Source organism: Diabrotica virgifera, chromosome 5 (assembly GCF_917563875.1).
Source record: "Diabrotica virgifera virgifera chromosome 5, PGI_DIABVI_V3a".
Classification (NCBI taxonomy): Eukaryota; Metazoa; Arthropoda; class Insecta; order Coleoptera; family Chrysomelidae; genus Diabrotica; species Diabrotica virgifera.
The window spans coordinates 241,528,230-241,552,778 of NC_065447.1; the positions used below are offsets into that span (position 1 = coordinate 241,528,230).

At 33.6% G+C, this 24,549-nt stretch overlaps 1 protein-coding gene across 1 annotated transcript in view; it reads left to right on the forward strand.

Annotated features, from left to right (window-relative positions):
- Positions 1 to 24,549, forward strand: part of LOC114331968 (GTPase-activating Rap/Ran-GAP domain-like protein 3) — a 301,406-nt gene that overhangs the window by 98,939 nt on the left and 177,918 nt on the right. The window contains exons 3-4 of the mRNA XM_050650939.1: positions 14,935 to 15,018; positions 22,244 to 22,325. Coding sequence (XP_050506896.1) covers positions 14,935 to 15,018; positions 22,244 to 22,325 — 166 coding nt within the window. The remainder of the gene's footprint in view (positions 1 to 14,934; positions 15,019 to 22,243; positions 22,326 to 24,549) is intronic.

Below are 24,549 nucleotides of genomic sequence, written 5' to 3' on the forward strand. Positions count from 1 at the left end.
TGAATCATGATGCATGGGCAAAGTTAAAATGGAACAACTTATCGTAATTTAGTATTATTATTTTGAACACGGTTTGGAAAAGTTTTTGTTAAGGGGAAACAGTAGCGATCAACAGGTAGCAACAAACGCGGTCCAAGATTGCGGCTGTAATTTTGAATATTTTGTCGAGATATTTGGCACACATATTCTAAACCAGGACTAATCTGTAAAAAAACGTGTATTTTTGGATGTGAGAGGTGACATTCGTATTTTTGCAGATAATGCTCCTTCTCAAATATGCCCGGAACATTAATAAAAAAATTTAAATATTTAAAAATTTCGAAAAACATCGATTTTTTTCTGCTTTCTTTGCTTATAACTTTAAAACAGTTCGTTTTGGAACAAAGTCGTACAGAAACAAAATAAAGATAATTGAATTTTGTATGATATACGCCTGGTCAAAAATGCCTTAAGGTATTACCTTTTCTGAAATATAGCAATAAATACAAAATAAGGACGCAAAATACGCCTGTTGTTATTCAATGTTTCTTAACCACTTTGGTGGCACTTAGAACCTTAGTAATTCGCTTAGAAAAATCTTATAACTTACCTAAATGGTCTACCAAATTTCATTAAAATCGACCTAATAGATTTTGCATAATAAATTTGCAATTTAAATGTTTTTAAAACGTTCAAATTTTTTAAAATCTTTCTGAACAAAAAGTAGACCATTTAGAAGTTGGCTAATTTTTTTACATATAAAGAGGTGCTCTACCTATATAATACACTTTACAGAATTAAAATCGGATTATTTAAGGGGCCTCAGCAATGTTTTAAAATTATAAACAATTTTTTGGCTTATAAACAAATAGCTTTGTTTAATAATAACAAAAAATTAATTTTTAGCAATGCAAATAATTAAAACCGGTATAACTTGACTTAAACTTTCAAATGCTGTCAGCAGAATTGCTATTTTATTTTTAAATCAAAAGTTATTGTCGTTAAAAAATTGCAATTTTTCGATTTTTTGAATGTTCCACCGCGTTTATCTCGAAAACTATGCATCCTACTAAAAAACTTGTAAGAACATTTTTTGCTTAGAATTACCCAAGAAATACAAAAAAAATGTTTTATTTTGCGAAAAATCGATGTTATGTATTTCCTCAAGTTCTTTGTTTATAAAAATCTTCCGGAAAATCTTCCGGAAAAAAAGACATCCGGATCAACTGTTACCCAAAAAATTCGTGTTCTACGGGTTAAAATACATAAAAAAAACTTGAGTAAGTCCATCTAAATAAAGGAGCCCGTAGCACCCCCTGCTTTGGCTTTTAGGAAACCAAATGGAAAAAATTTAATAATAATAACTTACCGAGATTTTCTTAGATTTTCTTCGTGTTGTTAAATGTTGAAGCACTATTTTCGGTGGCATTAAGGAAAATGAAGGATGGGATAAAAGAAGGGAACTTACCGAAAATATGTTGTCTGGTATCGTCAATTTGTCTCACGGAAAACACACACAAAATCAAATTAAAATTGTCAAAGTGTACTATACGTTCCGACCGTATGTATGTTAACGACTGACTGACTTAACATAAAGGACAGAAGATTATGCTTACTTAGAACTGTGTTGCCAAGACGTTCCCGAATTAAAATAAATGAAATATATATTCATATTGGCGCAAACATAGCCCCCGCCCTGAAAAACCCATTTTTCAGCCAAATCTGTATGCAATTTGTGCCGAAAACACAATAAAAAAACTAGTTCCAAATAAATACTCAAAGGACCAGGCATAAATTAATATACCAAAATTTTCAGAGTTAATTACCGTAACTCAAAAAAAAATAATCGAAAAAAATACATAAATTCTAATGAAAAATACCTATAACTATATACAAAAGATATTACTGTAAATTTATTGATTCGGAAGAGGGCATAACTTCAAAACTGGTCGTGTAAATGTCCCTTTCGAAGTTTTTACAGTAACATTTCTAACAACTCCGTCTTTACCCGGATGAACCTCAGTAACAATGGCCAACGGCCAACAAAGTGTAGGTACATTGTCTACCTTTAAAATAACAACCGTTCCGATTTTAACATTAGGCAAATCTATATTCCATTTTTCTCTAGTTTGTAAGGTAGTCAAATATTCCAAACGCCACCTTTTCCAGAAATCTTGCACCATTCGATCGATTAACTGGAACCTATCTAACCGGTTTATATTTAAATCTGTTAAATCGTCGGCCGGCAAACTTCCTAACGGTGTTAAATTTAAAAAATGTGATGGAGTTAATACCGATATTTGAGATGAATCAGTTGGTCGACGACAAAGAGGTCTCGAATTTAAGATTGCCTCTATTTGAACTAATAGAGTATTTAACTCTTCATATGTTAACAACTGATCCCCTATGACCTTATAGAGATGCGACTTAGCGCTCTTTACATTACTTTCCCAAAGACCCCCGTGACTCGGACTTTGTGGACTTATAAATTTCCATTCCACACCGTTCAAATTTAATTCACATAACAGTGCATTTTGATATTCTTCCGAACTAGCAAACCGATTAATTTCACTTAAAACCGTTTTCGCACAAACAAAAGATGATCCCTGATCAGAATACAAAACCTTGCATGGGCCCCTTCTTGCTAAAAGTCTTTTAAATGCTTGCATAAAATGTGGTGTGCTTAAAGAACTCACCAATTCTAAATGAACCGCTTTTGTGCTTAAACAAACCGCTAATAAACAATACGATTTATGAACCGCCGCATTACGTTTTTTACCTAATGTAATATTTATTGGCCCAAAATAGTCAACCCCTACGTGTAAAAAGGGTTTAGTAGCAGTAACCCTCGATACCGGTAAATCTGCCATGAGCGGTGTCAAAATTTTCGGTTTATTTCTAAAACAACGATTGCATTTAAAAACCCGATTTCTTATAAGATTTCTTGCCCCAAGAATCCAATACTTTTGACGCAATAAAGCTTCAAGCAAATATGCCCCCGTATGCATATAAATTATATGATAAAAATCAACAATCCGTTCAACTAACGTTTCTTTTCCCGGTAAAATTAGTGGATGTTTTCCCGAAAAACTAAGGGATGCATTATTAAGTCGTCCCCCCACCATAAGTAAACCGTCTTGTAAAAATGGCCGTAATTTCTTAAGCTGTGTTTTACATTGTTTGTTTTCTTTTATCATTTTTATTTCAGTTTCAAAATGTTTTAACTGAATTAACTGAATTAAATAACATTCTGCTGTTCTTAGCGCAGTAGCCGTAATTAATTTTTGCACAGGAATTAATTTTAACAACATTAAAACCCGAACCGTAATCCGTAAAATTTTATGCCAGCTAGAATGACGTTCAACCAATTCAAGTAAGGGATGAATTTTTTCACCCTGCTTCTCCTCCTCAATAACCAAAACCTTAACCTCCGAAATATCCGATTCTAATATTGAAGAAGGCCAGTCCGATTCCCGTAATTTTATCCAACTAGGACCTTGTAACCAAAGTTCATGATTTATTAATTGTGAGGGTGTCAACCCTCTTGACAAGCAGTCCGCGGGATTATTTTTACCTTCAATATGTTGCCATGAAATATTAGGAAGGTTTTCTTTAATTTGCTGCACTCGATTAGCTACAAAAATATCTTTGGTATTTGCCGAAGTTAACCAACTCACCACCGTGGTCGAATCAGAATACGCAACTAGTTGTGAAATATGAGTAAGTTTGCTATAATTTTCAAATATTAATTTCAGCAAAGATGATAACAACAAAGCCGCGCATAATTCTAGCTTCGGAATGGTCATGGTCTTTTTTAAAGGTGCACATCTCGATTTTGCAGCAACCAGTCTCACACTCACTTCACCGCTAGAATTTACAACTCAGTCATGTCAAAGATACGGCCCGCGGGCCGCATCCGGCCCCCGGGCCATACCAATACGGCCCGCAATCGCAATGTGTCACAGAAAGAAGAATCATGTTTTTTAGAGCTTTTAGACTTCACTCGATTGCTCTACGGAAGTTTTAAAATGCGTACACTACACTACATTTATAAGTCATTTCAAAGGCAGCGCGTGCCTAGACAAGCGAGAGAGATAGACAGTAACACCATCTCTTAGCGGAAACACCCTATTATTTTTGTTGAGAACAATAGAATCTTCCATGCGCTTCGAGTCTAGACTAGAACCTTCCTTATCGATATAAAAGAAGTGCGTCGACGTGTCACGTGAGTCAGTTGCGAAGTAGTGGTTGAGAAGGTATTGTACATTTGTTTGTGTCGTGCGTGTGCGATATCCATAATTGTGTCGAGTTCCATATTTGTTGCGATTTCGGCATAATGTCACAAAAACGTAAAGTTGATAGTGAACGTAGAGTTTTTCAGTCTAAATGGGAAAATGCATATTTTTTCATAGAATGGAAAGGTAAACCACTGTGTTTGATTTGCAATCAAACAGTTGCTGTTTGTAAGGAGTTTAACTTGAAGAGACACTATGATACGAATCATAAATCAAAATTAGATTGTTACACTGAAAAAATAAGAATGGACAGATTGTCATCTTTAAAATCTAAACTTCAAGGTCAACAATCGATGTTTACTAAAGCTAATACTGAGAGCGAAGATGCCCTGAAATCAAGTTTTATTATTGCATTAGAAATCGCGAAGAGATCAAAACCTTTCACTGATGGTGATTTTATTAAAGACTGTATGTTGAAAGTTGCCGATGTTTCATTTCCATTTCAAAAGTCAATAATTCAAAATATTTCGCTGTCAAGAAACACTGTTGCTTCAAGAATAAATGATTTATCTCAAAATTTGGTTCTTCAACTGAAGGAGAAAATTAAGGAATTTACAAACTTTTCACTGGCTGTTGATGAGAGCACTGATACTGTTGATACAGCTCAACTTGCTGTTTTTATACGAGGTATTAACAGTAACTTTGAAATAACTGAAGAACTATTAAAGTGCGTTCCATTGACAGGTACTACAACAGCAAATGATATTTATTCTGCATTGGAGCATTTGATGGCAGAATATGGACTCGATTGGAATATACTTAGCAGCACAACTACGGATGGCGCTCCTGCCATGGTTGGCCAACATTCGGGCGTTGTAACTAAATTAAAACAGAAAACATCAGGAAATTTTGTGGGATTTCACTGTATAATTCACCAGGAATCATTGGCATCCAAACATTTAAAAATGGACCATGTCATGCAACCTATAATTAAAATAGTAAATTTTATAAGGAGCAGAGGACTAAATCACCGACAGTTCAGGCAGTTTTTACAAGATTTGGACGAAAAGTTTTCTGATGTCCCTTATTTCACCGAAGTTCGTTGGCTCAGTCGAGGAGTAGTTTTAGAAAGATTTTTTGCATTACGTGACCCTATTCAAGCTTTCATGTTAGAAAAAGGCAACCCAATTGATTATGACAATGACTGGTGGGTTGATTGTGCCTTTTTGGTAGATATGAATAAACACTTGACTGATCTGAATGTAAAGTTACAGGGTAAAAATCTGATTGTCACTCAAATGTACTCATGTATTCAAGCCTTTGAAACAAAGTTGAGGCTGTGGGAAAATCAGGTAAAAAATCAAACTTTGGATCATTTCCCTCATTTAAAATCATTTGGCACAGTGGATCAAAAAAAATTGGATCAATATTCTCAACTTCTGCAAAATCTTATCACGGAATTCAACAATCGTTTTGAAGACTTCCACAAAATGAATGAAATGGAATTCCCAATTTTCAACAATCCATTCAATTTTGAAGCTTCACAGGCACTAGTTCATTTGCAAATGGAGTTGATAGATCTTCAATCGGACAGTATTTTGAAAGAAAAATTTAAAGAGGTTAACGCACTTACATTTTATACACAATATTTCAAGAGTTTGGATAACTACCCGGAATTAAAAAAGCATGCAGCACGCATTCTGTGCATGTTTGGTAGCACCTATTTATGTGAGCAGATGTTTTCCGTCATGAAAATAAATAAGAACAAACATCGCACAAGACTTACAAATGAACATCTCCAATCAATTCTTAAAATAAATACAACGAATATGATACCTGACATCAATGAGCTTGTCAAAAACAAGAGAAGTCAGGTATCTGGATCCTCGAGCTCAAAATAACTACCCTCTTTTATAACTTTGATATGATTTTTAACAACCGTATATTATAAGTATACCATTAAATAAAATGTTATAATAATTCAGTACATTTTTTTTTATTTGAATCTGGCCCGCCGACACATTCTGAATTTAATATATGGCCCTCTGCAAAATTGAGTTTGACACCCCTGCCTTAAATAAACTACCCCACCGTAACCGTCTTGACTTGCATCCGCAAACCCCAAAATCATAATCGGAACATCCCTCATGGCTCCTACATGTCTAGGGACCTCAAATTTTGAAAAATATTGCCATTCATTGCATACCTTTTCCCATGATTTTTTAATCGTATCCGGGGGTGAGTCATCCCAACCCAATTTTAGTTGCCATAACTCCCTGATCATTAACTTTAAATGCAAAATAAATGGAGCAATCAGACCAATAGGATCATAACATTTTGCAGTAAGAGATAAAATCTTACGTTTGGTACAATTTTTATCGGGGGTGGTTAACCTATAGTTCAAAACATCCCTCTGCGGATCCCATTGCATCCCTAAAACTTTAGTCTCCGATTTAAATGTAACCGAATTTTGTAAACGTTTTTCCAGCGGAATTTCTGATAACAAATTGTCCAAATTAGTCGACCATTTAACTAAGTCAAAACAACCACCTTTGAAGAGATTTACCGATTGATTATATAATTCTTTAGCTTCAATTTCGTCCGGAACACTCGTTAAAAAATCATCCATATATAGCCCCGAAGAAATATATTTTTTAGCTAAAGGATAATCTTTGCCATCTTCATTTATCAATTGCTGAACCGTCCGTAGCGCTAAAAAGGTGACGACCTTAAACCGAACGCAACCACCGTAAATTCATACGTTTTTATTTCCTCGTTTGGATCAAATCTCCATAATATTCTTTGAAACCGCCAGTGATCTTGTACTAATTTTATTTGTAAAAACATCTTTCTTAAATCCGAACTCAATGCTACTGGAAAAAGCCGAAAATTTATTAATAAAGTGCATATGTCCGCCTGCAGTTTAGGCCCGCTATGCAATAAATCATTCAAAGAGACATCACTGTCTGAAGGGCAAGATGCATCCAATACGATACGTATAGGTGTACTTAAACTCTCTAATTTTATTACAGGGTGATGACTAATATAATAGGATAAGTCACAATCTTCCTTTTCCAATAATTTTAAGTATCCTTGATCCAAAAAATCCTGCATAATTTTATTGTAATCCGCACGCAAGCTGTCCGATTTTGTTAACCGTTTTTCCAAGGTTTTTAACCGATTTTCCGCCGAAACCCTTGAATTTCCCAAATTTTTTGGTGAACTTTTAAAAGGTAATGCAACAGTAAACCGGCCCGATATATCCCTGGAAATCGTGGTTTTATAAATATTTTCACATTCTATAGCGTCTAAATCCGGAATTTCCCGTTTTGGAACCTGCTCTAATTCCCAAAATTTTGTCAAAATTTGTTCAATCGATGTTTCTTCCCTTAAAGTGAGCAAATTTATGGGAGTGGAATATTCCGTATCCACCTGACCCATAATAACATACCCGAACGTTGTTTCTAAAGCCGCCCCTAAACCTGAAGAACTCAAAATCCGATTACCGCCGAAAAGAATAGGAAAAAACTGCGCACCGATTATGCCATCGATTGATTTAGGTTCAAAAAACTTATCGTCCGCTAATTGTAAATTTTTAAATTCCGATAAAGTTTGCAAATTTAATTTCGTTTTTGGCAATTTATCTGTAATATGATCAATAACTAAAGCTTGAACATCGTATTTTTTAGTCTGATCAAAACGCGAAGCGATAATAATGTCCGTTACTCCCCTTACCGACTGAGAGTTTTGTCCCAAACCTTGTACCGAAAAATTAATTTTTGTATATCTAAGACCTAGTTTTTTACAACATTCCGTGGTCAAAAGATTACACTGACTACCGTTGTCCAAAATAAACCGCGCCGTTGCATTTTGTAAAGGACTATTTAACACACATACCGTTACCGTTGCTAATAGAACCGTTTTTTCCTGATTTCTACTCAAAAAACTAGAATTTTGAAACGCACAATTAACTGAACCCGAATTGTGGTTATTGGAACCCGTTTCTGGAATACCGACACCAGAATTTGGTTGATTATTTTGATTATTTTCCTTCGCACCCCTTATTTCCGGTTTTCCTGCGCATAAAAGAAAATGATGATTCTTGGCACACTGGGCACACGGTCTTTTTAAGCACTGTCTTACACCATGTGACTGGGAAAAACACAGAAAGCATAAATTATTATTTTTTACCAAATCGTACCTTTGTGTAGGATTCATAGCCTTAAATTTATCACACCTACCCAAAAAATGTGACGCTTTTTTACATAAAACACAAAAAGGCATTCTGTTATTGTTTTTATTCTCAGGCTGGCTTACAAAAAATGATTTCGAATTTTTATTTTTATGATAGCCACTGGAGCTAGCCCCTTGTGAGTCACTATTATGCAAAATTTTTGTTTGATCCTTAACAAATTTAATTAAATCCGTGTAAGTAGGAATAACCGTTCCGCGCATGTGATTTTCAAAAGATTTTACCGTTTCCCTGTCCAGTTTTGAGAGTGCATGATAAAGTAAAATAAAATCCGTTAAATCCGGGACATCCAACTTTTTTAAGGCATTAACCGAGGCGTCAAAGATTTCTAAAAAACTGTTTAGATTTTTTTCAGATTCCGATTGCAAGGATTTAAAATTAAAAATTTGTTGTAAATAAGTGTTTGCTAACAACCTTTTATTATGATATTTTTCTAAAAGTGCTTTCCATAACGTGTCATAATTATCCCCAGAAGTAGCTATTCCCGCACAAATACTAAGGGCCGATCCCTTTAAATGTGAAACCAAAAGCTGAGCCTTATCTGCATCCGTCAGCTGGAAATTATCGTGTACCAATGGTTTGTAAATCGAATAAAAAGTTTCCCATTCCTTTGGTTCTCCGTGGAAATCTGGAATAGTGATTTTTGGCAAAAGACTGTGTACATTACACTGTTGTTGTGTACTTTGCTGTACAGTTGGATTTACAATATTGGTGCTTGGTTTTAATTTTGTATAAGCCGCCCTTGCTTCACAACACATTTCGTTAATAACAGACATCACCTGAAAATCTGGTTTATAGTTTTCATCAACGTCAAACCCGACTGCGTTGATTTCATCCAAAATTTTGAGAATTTCTGTCCTTGTCCAATCCATCGACTAATACAAGTTTGTGAATTTTTTAATGGTTTTATCCGTAGTTAAGTTTTTCGATAAGTCATATAAAGTCTGAATGATTGTATAAAGCGTTTCTTTTTTAGCCGTTAATATTTTAAATTGCCTTTCGTAAGTAGTCATTGTTACTGAAATCAATCCGCAAAATCAGAAAAAAAAACAAAGTCTACTTTAAGAAAACTGTAGCATATAACAAACCAGGTCTGAGTATAAATTTTGAATAAAATTAATTAATTATAGAGATTTGTTAAAAAACAAGCCTTCCGGGCAGTTATTATGCAAACTCTTTATTTTGTTTAGAACCGTGAATCAAATTTAGTATTTGTTTACAAAATAATTTTTATTCATACATCCGAATTTTTCCGTAACCGATTGAGTCGAAAAATATTCACGTTTGACAACACCGCAAATATTTAAAAACCTAACTTCTTTCACGCCCGAAGCCCAAGTTGTTCCGAGAAACAAAAACGATACAAATACAAAAATCAGCAAAAAGTTATCACAGAGTTTTTTTTTTCCGATACGTGCCGACATTAAATTTTACCGAACAATTTGTTTCTAAATAAGAATATTATTATTTAATAATACAAAACTAAGCAAAGCAAACTGTAAACCTACGCTGAATATCCGAGCTCGAAATTGACCAATTATGCTTTGGCTTTTAGGAAACCAAATGGAAAAAATTTAATAATAATAACTTACCGAGATTTTCTTAGATTTTCTTCGTGTTGTTAAATGTTGAAGCACTATTTTCGGTGGCATTAAGGAAAATGAAGGATGGGATAAAAGAAGGGAACTTACCGAAAATATGTTGTCTGGTATCGTCAATTTGTCTCACGGAAAACACACACAAAATCAAATTAAAATTGTCAAAGTGTACTATACGTTCCGACCGTATGTCTGTTAACGACTGACTGACTTAACATAAAGGACAGAAGATTATGCTTACTTAGAACTGTGTTGCCAAGACGTTCCCGAATTAAAATAAATGAAATATATATTCATATTGGCGCAAACACCCCCTCCTGGACACAGCACTAATTTGTTTATAAGCCAAAAAATTGTTTATAACTTTAAAACATTGCTGAGGCTGCTTAAATAATCCGATTTCAATTCTGTAAAGTGCATTAGATAGGTGGAGTGCTTCTTTATATGTAAAAAAATTAACAAGTGTTTGTATGTTCTAGTTTTTGTTGTGCAAGATTTTTAAAAATTTTAATTTTTTAAAAAATGTTTAGATTGCACAATCTAGTAAGTTAATTTTAATGAAATTTGGTGGACGGTTTTAGCAAATTACAAAAATTTTCTAAGCGAATTAGGAAGGTTCCAAGTGTAACCTAAGTGATGCAAAAACATTAAATAAGGACAGGCTTGTTTTGCCCCCTTATTTTATATTTATTGCTATTTTGCAGCAAGGGTGTTAAATTAAGACATTTAAATGAATCGTTTTAAAATTATAAGCAAATAAAGTAGAAAAAAAAACAATGTTTTTGAAATTTTTAAATATTTTATTTTTTTTTTTTATTAATGTTCCGGGCATATTTGAGAAGGGGCATAAGTCAATTGTATTATTAACGAAGTTATCACCTAACGTTATCCGCAAAAATCCGAATGCCACCTCTCACATCCACCTAAAAAGAGATCCTTCCTGGTCTATTCGTAATATGTATAATGGCGGTACAGAGCCCAATTTGAGAAATATATTAGAATGTGGAAATTACTCTGTAATTAAATACAATATTAAAAAAGGAGCCTGTACCGCCATTAAGGAGAACAAAAAAATACACATTCTTCAAATAAACTTTTTTATCCCATGCCTAGATTTTGTGTCATTTTGGACCTACTAAAATTTTTTATTTCAAACAAGAAATCGAACATATTATAGCTAATAACTAATTTGACAACATAGAGAAATTGTCACTGTCATTTTGACAAACCTACGTCAGATTTGCTCTTATCTGTTCTGTTATCTTTATCGATATCTGTTCAGTGCAGTAGTGAATTTTAAGAATTCGGCATTGTTGTTTCATAGGAAATTAGTGTTTATTTATAGTTAATTTAATATATTTTTGTGTAATTGAAATAAGCTGTTCGCCTATTTGAAAAAATAGATTATTGTTAATTGTGATTTTTTATTTTAAAAATATTATCAATAGTTTAACAAAATGGGAAAAGTAAATCAAACGAAAAATAAAGTGAAACCGTCCAAGAAAAAGTCCTTTAAAAACCGTACCAAAATTATGCGAAAATCGAAATTTGTTTCGCTTCACAACGAAAAATGATTATTTATTATTGTTTTATTATTAGATATTTCATGCAAATACCCATCTTAACATACAATTTTCACCCATTTTGGTTTATTTTTATAAATATTTATTTACTAATAATAAAATTGTTTTCTATTACTTCCATTTAGTATTCCATTATAATATTGTCAAAATATTAATCTTAGATAATGTCAAAAATTACCACTGTTGCCAAAGTTTATGGTACTATCTCCCGAATTTATATTTTGTTGCTACCTCTTGATCGCTACTGTTGGCTCTTAAGGCTGCTCAGCTTATAAAATTTTATTTTGAGGGTGTTTATACTATAATGGGACAGTACTTTCTCCTAGTAAATTATATTAATAATCGTGATGGAGGGATAGTAAGAAAGACATGACAGCTGTTATGACACATTTTTATTTGTTTTCCACAAACAATTTGTCTTGAAGATGTCTGATCAGTTTCGCCTTCTCTGTTGAATTATGTATCTTAAATCTTACGTTTAAAATATTAAAAGCTAAAAGTAAATACCCATGAGACACGAAAAAGTATAAATTAATATAAGATTCATAACGACTGTAAATAAATCTTCGATCGCTTTATAAATGTTAACATGTCCTTGTTTTTGTCAGTCTCAACAGTCATACAAAGCTCTCACGAGGCATAAATTAAAGCTAAATCCACATCATGCGAGGCCCTTGCTTTGTGATAAAATATTTCGCTCCTTAGAGAGCACAGAACGTTATTAAATGTCCAGATACTCTGGGAAAATTAGGAAAAATCAAAGAAAGCAGATATTTTGTTCCTGGAATGATTTTTAAGATGGCATAATATGTGAGTAATATCGGTTTGAACAGTCCGCAGAAAGTGTGCTATTTTGTTCATTTATAACAAACTAGAGCTCCGAAATCTTTTTTTTTTCAATTATTGCTTTGTAACTCCGGAGATTTTAACATTAAACCAAAAACACCCGAATAAGAATTCACCGTAATTTAATTCTGCGCACAGATATTTTTTTCCGATTTCATCCGACAAAAGTTTTCCTCTGAAAATCCTGGTTTTTCCAATAAACTCTATTATTTTCAACAAAAATTTAAGGGAAGTCATTATTTATCAATAATTAAATAAATTGGTGGCATAAAAGCTTTTCAACTTTGTTGACATAAAACTATGTGTATTTTTTCAATAAAATATTAAATAAGCATCTTATCTTTATAATATTTCAAAGTTTGAGCAGTGTATCATAACTACTCTGGTTATTATTGCGACCGTAAAGTTTTAATTAACAATTTAATTGTTGCTCAACTAGTTGTTCGATGGTCGCCGGCTTCTGAAAATGTAATCCCCTGCAAAAAAGCGTTTATGTCAACAAGTTATTTAATTATTAGTAAATAAAAATGTATACCATTTTTATTCAGTTGCAATGCGAAGGCAAAACAATCTTACTTTTCAATTAGAATACGGAGTGCAGTCCAGTCCGTTGAATCGCGATTTTCGGCTCTTATTGGAGCCTCATCGGAAAGAACGTAAGCACTGCTCTCCATATTTTAACTGATTGGCATCGAGAGCTTTTCCCACCCATTGCAACCGAAGTGATGATAGTAGGTGGCTAGCGCCATCTGGCATTGAAAGACGAAGTAGTTTGCAATCCTAATATTAAATTATTAATATTGAAAATATTAAAAATATTAGTAAAAAATTTTTAAATTGAAAACTTATTGGTACACTTTTCTGGTGACACCTCCAAGACTTCTACAATTTGCAAGTCAAATGGATGCTGCAGTGAAGACGAGAGGGAAGGAATTCTACACTATGCAATTCACATCCCCCGGCTGCAGCTGGTAAAGTTCCAACGGAAAAATGCACCTAGTTCCGTTGGAACTTTACCAGCTGCAGACGGGGGATGTGAATTGCATAGTGTAGAATTCTTTCCCTCTCGTCTTCACTGCAGCATCCATTTGACTTGCAAATTGTAGAAGTCTTGGAGGTGTCACCAGGAAAGTGTACCAATAAGTTTTCAATTTAAAAATCTTTTAGTAATATTTTTAATATTTTCAATATTAATAATTTACTATTAGGATTGAAAACTACTTCGTATTTCAATGCCAGATGGCGCTAGCCACCTACTATCATCACTTCGGTTGCAATGGGTGGGAAAGCTCTCGATGCGAATCAGTTAAAATATAGAGAACAGTGCCTACGTTCTTTCCGATGAGGCTCCAATAAGAGCCGAAAATCGCGATTCAAGGGACTGGACTGCACTCCGTATTCTAATTGAAAAGTAAGATTGTTTTGCCTTCGCATTGCAACTGAATAAAAATGGTATACATTTTTATTTTATAGTCGTATTACTCTGTAGAGTAACTAGGGGCATTTTTCCGTTGGAACTTTACCAGCTGCAGACGGGGGATGTGAATTGCATAGTGTAGAATTCCTTCCCTCTCGTCTTCACTGCAGAATCCATTTGACTTGCAAATTGTAGAAGTCTTGGAGGTGTCACCAGGAAAGTGTACCAATAAGTTTTCAATTTAAAAATCTTTTAGTAATATTTTTAATATTTTCAATATTAATAATTTACTATTAGGATTGAAAACTACTTCGTATTTCAATGCCAGATGGCGCTAGCCATCTACTATCATCACTTCGGTTGCAATGGGTGGGAAAAGCTCTCGATGCGAATCAGTTAAAATATGGAGAACAGTGCCTACGTTCTTTCCGATGAGGCTCCAATAAGAGCCGAAAATTGCGATTCAAGGGACTGGACTGCACTCCGTATTCTAATTGAAAATTAAGATTGTTTTGCCTTCGCATTGCAACTGAATAAAAATGGTATACATTTTTATTTTATAGTCGTATTACTCCGTAGAGTAACTAGGTGCATTTTTCCGTTGGAACTTTACCAGCTGCAGACAGGGGATGTGAATTGCATAGTGTAGAATTCCTTCCCACTCTTCTTCACTGCAGCATCCATTTGACTTGCAAATTGTAGAAGTCTTGGAGGTGTCACCAGGAAAGTGTACCAATAAGTTTTCAATTTAAAAATCTTTTAGTAATATTTTTAATATTTTCAATATTAATAATTTACTATTAGGATTGAAAACTACTTCGTCAATTAGTAAATAATTACTTCCCTAAAACTTTAGTTAAATATAAAAAATTTGTTGTCCGCTACGCGTCAGGCAGTAAACTTCATTCTCGGGAGGAAAAGTAGCACTTTCCTCCCTTGTTATACAAATAGCTATTCCCAAAAATGGTCTTTTTTCGATAATTTTCCCAGACTAATGTACAAAATGAAAATATTTGTGTTTCAGTTACAGCAACCCGAAGTCGATGGCCAAGAGCACTGTAGGCGATTTAGGATAGAAAATGGAGACTCGCCTGGTGAAAAGGATGAGGTAAGTTTTATATTTTCGTTGTATATATCTTTATTTATTTTATTTTTCGTTAAAGTCAAGATGCCGTGATATTACTTTTGTAAAAACGCTTGATAAATCTCATGTGAGGGTACGATTGCATTAGGACTCAGTATTAACTCCCTTTGTACTTAGGTAGATAACAGGGAAGTCCCAAGAAAATATTACGTGGTATTTTATGTACAGTGCGTCCATAAAGTAACGCATAAATTTATTATTTCGTAAACCTGCGACTTTAATGAAAAATCCCGAAATAGGTCGATTTTTATTTTTAAATTACAATTTTTTGACATATATATCATACTAGTTACGTCATCCATCTGGACTTGATGACGTAATCGATTATTTTTTTAAATGAGAATAGGGGTCATGTGATAGCTCATTTGAAAGGATATTTAATTCTCTAATGACTAATATAAACATTAATGTAATTATTTATACAGGGTGTTAAAAAAATTTAAATTAAATTAATTGAGACAGAAAGAAGAATGTATGTTTTAAAATACGTTTCACTGTTGTCATAAAACGGGAAAAAAATGTCTATTTGACAAATACATACTGCTTTTCGCTTGAATTCAATGTTAAAACTACAATTGCCTCTTGGCAATTTGAACATTTCATTTATGCGAAAATCAATGTTTATTCTTTAAATAAAACATTTTTCTGTTTTCTGACAGCAGTAAAATATATGTAGAATTAAACAAATTACATACGTTCATCTTTTCGTGCCAATTAATTTAATTAAAAAAAATTGAGCACCCTGTATAAATAATTATGTTAGTGTTTATGTCATTGAATAGAGAATTAAATACCCTTTCAAATGAGCTATCACAAGACCCCTATTCTCATTTAAAAAAATCATCGATTACGTCATCACGCCCAGATATATGACGTCATTAGTATGATATGTATGACAAAAAATGTAATTAAAAAATAAAAATCTACCTGTTTCGTATTTTTTCCTTAAAGTTGCCGGTTTACGAAATAATGAATTTATGCGTTACTTTATGGATGCACTGTATACTGATCGCTTTGGTAATTTTTCTTATCGCTCTTATCAGAGATTGGAAATGATCAAGGCTACGTTTATTCATTCACATGATTTATATGATGGCTATGTTTATTCATATGATTTAAAGGGCTGAGTTGTTCAGTTAAACATATTTATAGCTTAAATTTCGCGTCCATGAAATTTTCCACTGCCTACATTCCTCCACTCGCGATTCCTTTTACCAGCTTTTACCACCGTGGCGAGTCGTGAAGTACAACATACTTAAGTCAGAATTAGTTAATGATTAATCACAATTGACCGATTTGAGGTTGTGAGCTCATACTTATATCTGGGATAATTGATCATAACTACAGGGTCATTACAAGAAGAGATTAAACGTATATGTCATCCAGCAAAAGTTTCCACAGCAAAAATGACCAAAATATGGAAAGTATAATGAAAATATAAAATGATATTGAAACAAGTAATTGGACTTAGTAAGTCCTAGGTTTTCACCCAAAGCAATCGGGCGCGTCGAATAATATATCACTTGTACTATTCCGGTGACTTTAAAACAGTACTTCTGGTTGCTTTTCTTAAACCGGAAGTCCTAGGTCAAATTTCTCACCGTTAGTACCATCCTTGGATTATAAGCTTTCATTTGGCACCTCATTTGTCATTCTACCTGGTATAATGACGGAGGAGTTACATTCGCGGTCGGACGGACAGACGGACAGAGAGCCTAGGTCAAATTTCTCACCTTTTTTCCACTTCCTGACATTAGATCGGCCCTAAACTATTTTTGCTTTAATTTTCCCTGTATTTCCTGCTATTATTTTTATTATTTTCTTATTCAATATTCATAAGTATATATTTTTTATTGTAATATTTATTATATTTTATTATTTTTTATTAGTTATTATTTTTATATTCTTTCATTATTTTCCTTTTAATAATGAGATTCCTGTTACTATTTTTCTTCTGTCAGTTTTTGTTTTTGTCATTTTCAAGGGTTCGGATCTGATCTAATTACCGACGATGTAAAAATACCCGATGCCACGGTCTGCTTAAGTAACGATTTTGTTCGATGTGTCTAGATATTTTTTTATAATATTGTCTATCTGTCAATAAAGTTTATCCCTACACATGAAGAACAATACCTAACTAGAAAGTATATAAACTGCTCGTCAAAAGTTAAGGATATTAATAGTATTCAAACTTTTTTTCGGAAAAAAATAGTTTTTATCATATAAAATGGAGTATAAAAATTATCAGTAGTAATTGCACAAGAGCTCTGAAATTATTGAATTTTTCCCGAGTGACACTTTGACAGTTTTAATTTCACGAGCCGAAGGCGAGTGAAATTATGTCAAAGTGTCACGAGAGCAAAAATTTTATATTAATTTCAGAGGTCGAATGCAATTTGTTGCGATTATTTCATGAATAAAACTGTTCAAAACCAAAATTTTATTGTAATTTATTTATGTAAGTACCATTAAACACACAGTTTTTATAAATATTTGACGATTGAAAGTCATCACTTTTATAATTTTTAAAACATTAATTGTCATTAATGTCACTGAATGTATTTTTTCGTAGCAACGAAGGGTATCTGACGTAATATACTTAACGACGGGAAATTATCAAAAATTATCGATTTAATTCAGATTTCTGTAGCTTTCTATTGGTCAGAATCTCCTATGAATGAAATAATCAGTAGTAATTGCACAAGAGCTCTGAAATTATTGAATTTTTCCCGAGTGACACTTTGAGAGTTTTAATTTCACGAGCCGAAGGCGAGTGAAATTATGTCAAAGTGTCACAAGAGCAAAAATTCTATATTAATTTCAGAGGTCGAGTGCAATTTGTTGCGATTATTTGATGAATAAAACTGTTCAAGACCCAAATTTTATTGTAATTTATTTATGTAAGTACCATTAAACACACAGTTTTTATAAATATTTGAAGGTTGAAAGTCATCACTTTTATAATTTTTAAAACATTAATTGTCATTAATGTCACTGAATGTATTTTTTCATAGCAACGAAGGGCATCTGACGTAATATACTTAACGACGGGAGATTATCAAAAATTATCGATTTAATTCAGATTTCTGTAGCTTTCTATTGGTCAGAATCTCCTATGAATGAAATAATCAATACATTTTTTCCACAATAATAATTTGGAAAGCATGCAATACCATGTGTTCAGTCTGTCTCTGAACTGAACAGAACTCTAATAGCCACTTTACACGATGCAAGTAATTGCGCAATTAATGGCACAAGTTCTTGCGCAAGAACTTGTGCAATAAGTTGCAACTAACTTTCTGCAATAAAGTGATTACATGGTGTAATAAACTGACATGAAATAGAAAGAAACTTTGACAAAATAGCATCAATTTTAGGTTATGTTATTTTTATAAATTAAATGTGATTTTTTGTTTGAGCTAGTTGATTAATAGCTTAAAGTTTGAAAAATTGATTAATAGCTAGCATAAAATTTGTTAATAGCTTAAGGGTGTCTAGTCGGACAAACTTTGATATATGGGAACACTGGAAAAGGGGAAGTTTTAATTTTGGAACAGGTTAAAAATTTGGAACGGTCAGACCACGAAAACGGCACATGTATTTTGTCCGACAGAACAGACTTAAACTCTCCGAACAGAGATTAAACTCTCATGCAAAAATCAGACTGCTATTTATCACCAAATGGGCGTTTTAATGAGTGGAACATGTAGAATATGTCAAATGACTGGAATTATGACAGGTGATAAATAGCAGTCTGATTTTTGCATGAGAGTTTAATCTCTGTTCGGAGAGTTTAAGTCTGTTCTGTCGGACAAAATAAATGTGCCGTTTTCGTGGTCTGACCGTTCCAAATTTTTAACCTGTTCCAAAATTAAAACTGCCACTATTCCAGTGTTCCCATATATCAAAGTTTATCCGACTAGACACCCTTAAGCTATTAACAAATTTTCAGCTTGCTATTAATCAACTTTTTTTTCATAAGCGGGATCCAGACCTATATCAGATATTAGACTATTTATGTTAGATTATAATTTGAGAAAAAATAATATGATGTACTATAACAATATCAATTAATACATAATGCAAGTATGTATACCTATTATATAATACATTATTCATTTACAAAAGGAAACAAGTTGTAAGAAATACAAATAGAAAATAGTTTTTTTTTCCATATATTGCATAATTAAAGTTATCCACCAGAATAATGTTTTCTGTGAAGCGTGAAATTGGTAAAAAGTTCATCTAGTTTTGTTAAAAAATTGTTTAGTTTGAAATTTTGGATGACAGAATGTCAATGTAGTGAAAACAAACAGTGTAGCCTTAAAATTTACTGAAAAGATAACCAAATTGCAGAAAAAATTGCATGAAAAATAGGACATGTTGTATTTAGATGCAACTTCTTTCAGCAAGAAGTTGCTGCAAGAAGTTGCAGCTTTTCTGTGCAATTCGCGTATGACACGATGCAATTTCTATTGCTGCAAGAAATTGCGCAATTAATTACGCAATTAATTGCGCAATTAGTTGCATCGTGTAAAGTGGCTATAAACTATCCTTGGCATTTCGAAGTGTTTTAGTGTAGAGGTATAAAACCATGGAGAGAAGGAAATGTTGCAGAGGCAAATACATATGGTTATCGGTATGATCCAGGCTGGGGCTAGGCAAGTGGATGAAAGTAAAAGTTTTAATGTAACTCAAAGTGTAGTTTTTGGTTAGTCAATCGTTTCAACGAAACGGGAAATGTCGCGGAACGGGAAGACCGAGAGTTACTACCCCCACCCAGTATCGTTACATTACTCTATTATCTCGAAAAACTCCACTCGATACCTGTGGAACATAGGCGTAACTAGGGGGCGGTTTTGGAGGTATAACCACCCCCCCCCCCATTTGGATGTACTTTGAGCTCAATACGTTTAACACCATTACTATTCCATACCCCCCAGAGACCATCAAGTAGTTGTAACCCCCCCCTTAGGATTATCCTGGTTACACCTCAGGAGGTTTTTATAATGCGACGAGAACTGCGATTTTAGTATGAACTCTATGTGGAAGGCTCTCTGAGGTCAATTTAAGATCAATGCGTCTTTTAAGAAGAGTTCCACTCACCGCAGAGCACAGACGGAAAGACTAGTTTGGTCTTTGGAACATCGAAATTGGCAGGAAGAACGGAAATCGCTACTCGTTGCCAACGAGTCTCGCTATGGAAGGTATTCCATTTGGACCAATCCGTTAGTGCCAAGAAATGGTCGATCTGTCCAGGAAATTCGTCCATTTCAAGGAGGTAGGTACTATTACAGTGTGGGGTGGAATTTATTTTGATGGTCGAACAGATCTATCAGTTTTGAACAGTAATATGACCAGTGTAATTTATAGAAGTGCGGTTATCAACAACATTATTTCACATTTTCACATGATAATGCGGCTCCGCAAAATTAAGGCATTCATCATTTGCCATTACCACCGAGGTCTCCTGATCTAACTTCATTGAACATTCTTGGGATCGACTGAGAGCAGTCGATGCACATGAGCCACGCTTTGAAACTCTTCAGCAATTAAGAAACCTATTGCCACAACTTTGGATGCAAATCAGACAAAACTTGCTTAACAATTTAGTGGAAAGTATGCCAATACGTTGCCAAGCAGTAATTGAGGATATTAGAAGACTATAAACAATTTTATGTTATATTTTGAAAATGATACGGATGTATAAGGAATTTTGTCAATTTTAGTTTTTTATTTTTTTTTAAGAAACTTTTGAGTTTGTAGATTTTTGCAAAGAGATGCAGTGATTTTAATTTATTTTGTAATAAAGAATTTTTATCCTTTCATCATCATCATCAATGGTGCTACAGCCCTATGAAAGAGCGTCGACCTTCCCAAGTCTATTACGCCAGTCAGTCCTATCCATTGCCAACCGTTTGCTAGTTTGCTGCGCCTATTTTTCTCCCATCCTCATCTACACCATCCTTCCATCTGAGTTTTGGCCTACCCCTATTTCTACTTCCCACAGGTTGTAACATAAGGATTCTTCTAGAGGCTTGTTCTGATGTGATCTTGTTAGATGTCCTGCCCACCTAACCTTCCTATTCTTATAAGAGTCTTTACCACCAAATTTTTGTTTATACCTGTGGTATACCTCCTCGTAGTTGTACCTCCTCCTCCAAACATCATTTTCACAGGTGCCACCGAATAATCCTCTCAGGATCCTTCGTTCAAATATAAGCACAAGGTTTTCATCTGCCTTGGATATGGCCCATGCCTCCGATCCATATGTCAACACTGGTTGTACAAGGGTTTTGTATATGGTTATTTTTGTTTGTTGGCTTAAGTTTCTGCTTCTCATATGTTTACTCAGTCCAAAATAGTATTTATTTTTGCTAGGACTATCCTTCGCTTCATTTCTTTCGTCATGATGTTCTCCTTGGTGATCAGGAAGCCTAAGTATGTGAATTTGTCCATCACTTGAAAGGTATGGTTATCAACTGTGAATTGGTGACCGATGTTTCTGGCTCTATTGTTGGGTGTTGTCATCTTAGTTTGTATTTCGACTTTGCCAACAGCTTTACGCATTGTAGCCTTAAACAATCTTATCAGTTTCTCAGGGATGTGGACATCAGTTTCTCAGGGTTAGGACACTATCGTAGGCCTTTAAAATCTACGAAAAGATGGTATGTGTCGATATTGAAGTCATTGGTTTTTTCCAGTATTTGCCTTAGCACAAAGATCTGGTCTCTTGTTGATCGACCAGGCCTAAAACCCCTTTGATATTCTCCAAGAAGCTCCTCTGAATGTGCACTCAGGCGATCATATTATAAGATACTCGAAAATATTTTGTAAGCTTTTTAAGGAGGGTTATTTCCCTATATTCCAATTGATCGCCCTTTTTGTGTAGCGGGCAAACGATTCCAATACACCGCTTTTATCATTTACGTTTGAATAATATTTTTGTTTTTAAAGTATTTTCTGAAAATATCTCTTGCTTTTCACGAGCAGTTTAATATAACTATATTCACACGATTTATATGTACATCTTAAAAAAATAATGTCACAAATCTGAACACAGACAGAAACAAGACCACCAGGGAAATCTCAAGCATAGAACTAAGCGATATACTGCTGATGTTATGTTGTTAACATATTCCATGCATATATATTTAAGAAAGCATAAAGGAATCTGTATGATTTTCAGATGTTTGGGTCACCGAGCACTCCAGTTCTCGAGAATCCCGAATATCAGACACGATGGTACTTCAAATATTTTCTGGGGAAACGTAAGTATATATTTTTAGAGCTTCTGTTCGATACCGTTTTTTTTTTATTTCGGAGAAAATAAAATAAAAGTGTCGATAGTTACGCCTTATATCCCATACAGGTTTTTTGTATTTGATGTTCACTACATTTCGGTGTAGATTAGAAGTTAAATAACTACACACAATGGCATATTTAAAGGAATAAATATAAAACCTGAGTATTTTCTCTCTAGTCTGTATATTATAGATATTGTTTAGACAATCTCATAATACAAACTTTGGTGAATCATTTTGAATTTTTATTACAATGGTAGTATAATGTGAAAACTGTATAAGAAGAAATAAAACACACAGATGTCACACTCAAACAAAATATGGATTTTAAACACAATAACTTTATTGTACAATTTGAACTTAAAACTGATTTTTCTTATGATTTTTTTTTTTGCTTTAATAACGTGTGTTTGCCCACGGGCCCTTACAACTGCAGTCATTTATATTCTTATACTTCTGATAAGGCTATCGATCATTTGTTGCGGCAGTCTCTCCCATCCCTCTCTGTCTTGAATAGCAGAAACCCGTGCCCTAAGTTTTCTGTCCCACATATGCTCTATCGGGGTTAGGTCTGGGGAATAAGCTGGCCAATTTATCGTTGTTATACCTACTTCTAATAAGAAGAGTCTTACACACTTGCGACGTGTGGGCGAGCATTATCCTGCTTTAAAATAAAATGTTGTCTGATGTAACGTGTAAAAGGTGCCACACGGTCTTGGAGAATATTTCTGATATATCTATCTGCTGTTATGCTCTACCATCAATCACCACTAACTCTGTTCGTACCCTAAATATATACCGCACCACACCATACATGAACCTCCATCAAACAGGTCTCATCCGTAAAGAGAATTTGACTCCACTGGTTATCATGACAATTATTTTTATGTTCTCGACCAAATTGTAGTCGCGCTACACTAATGGTATGACTTAAGACCGGCTTCTTTAAGTTTATTTTTTACTGTGCGCTCATTTATGGCGGTTTCATGAATATTTTGCAGCAGCTTTTTGGTTTAGACTGCCGTTTGACATCTATTTCATGATATTTGCAACGTTAAAAATCGATCATCTACAGCCGTGGTTAAACGTGTTCTCCCTTGCACCTTCTTGTTCCAACTTTCAAAAAACTAATACCAAATGAACTATCTTTTAGTAAAGTCGTCCCAGGAACGCAACTCATAAATATTGGCGATATCATTTTAAAGTCTTCTACTTTAAAATGTATAATATATGTCTGAATTGCCAATATAAATGAGTCAGATTAAATAAATTATTAGAAGAATTTTTTTTTACTTAGCAACAACATTGTTGTTTATTTTAGTAGTATTTTGTATTTTGACAACGAAACCCGATTTGGGCTTCAAAACGTTAATAAAATCATTTTTTTGGTAAAATTGTGGCTTATTCCCATTAAAAGTAGTTAATTATACAATAATAATGTATATATGGTGTTCCAATTTAGAGATATGACGTCATCGTTGATTTTCTTAAATAGGGTGTGTAAAGTTATACACAACTGCAAAATTTCAAATTTTTATTCCTTACCATTTACAAGATAATAAACACTAACAAAGTTATGAAAAACAAGTAATCAAATAATAATTGAAATAATTAAATTCAATTATTATTTGATTACTTGTTTTTCATAACTTTGATACTTTTTATTATCTTGTAAATGGTAGGGGATAAAAATTTGAAATTTTTGCAGTTGTGTATAACTTTACACACCCTATCAAAATAGCTATCAAAATGACAGTGTTGCCATTTAAGAAAATCAACCAATTGGGACACCCTGTATACAATATTATTGTATGTCAAAAATGTCATCGATATTCTGTTTCCTATTTTCGCATATTTCAGTTAGTTCCACTACTTTTCGTGGTATTCCCATTTCTGCTTCATCTAATTAGTGTTTAGCAATCTGAATACTGTTTAGAGATTTCTTATGTAGGTAACGTTGGCCACTTTAAACCAAGAACTCAAAAATTTTAACCTTTCTTTTTTTCTCACAATAAAACACTGAAAACTTTTGTTTTCTATACTTCCACAAAATTTATTATTTACAACTATGTGACTACAGCTGTTTCGGCAGAGTGCCTTTCTCAAGTGATATAATTTACAATGTGTTTGCCTTTTTAAGTCTTTTAAGTCTCTAACTGAAGAGGTTGAGGAGTGGGGAGCTGTTTGTCTC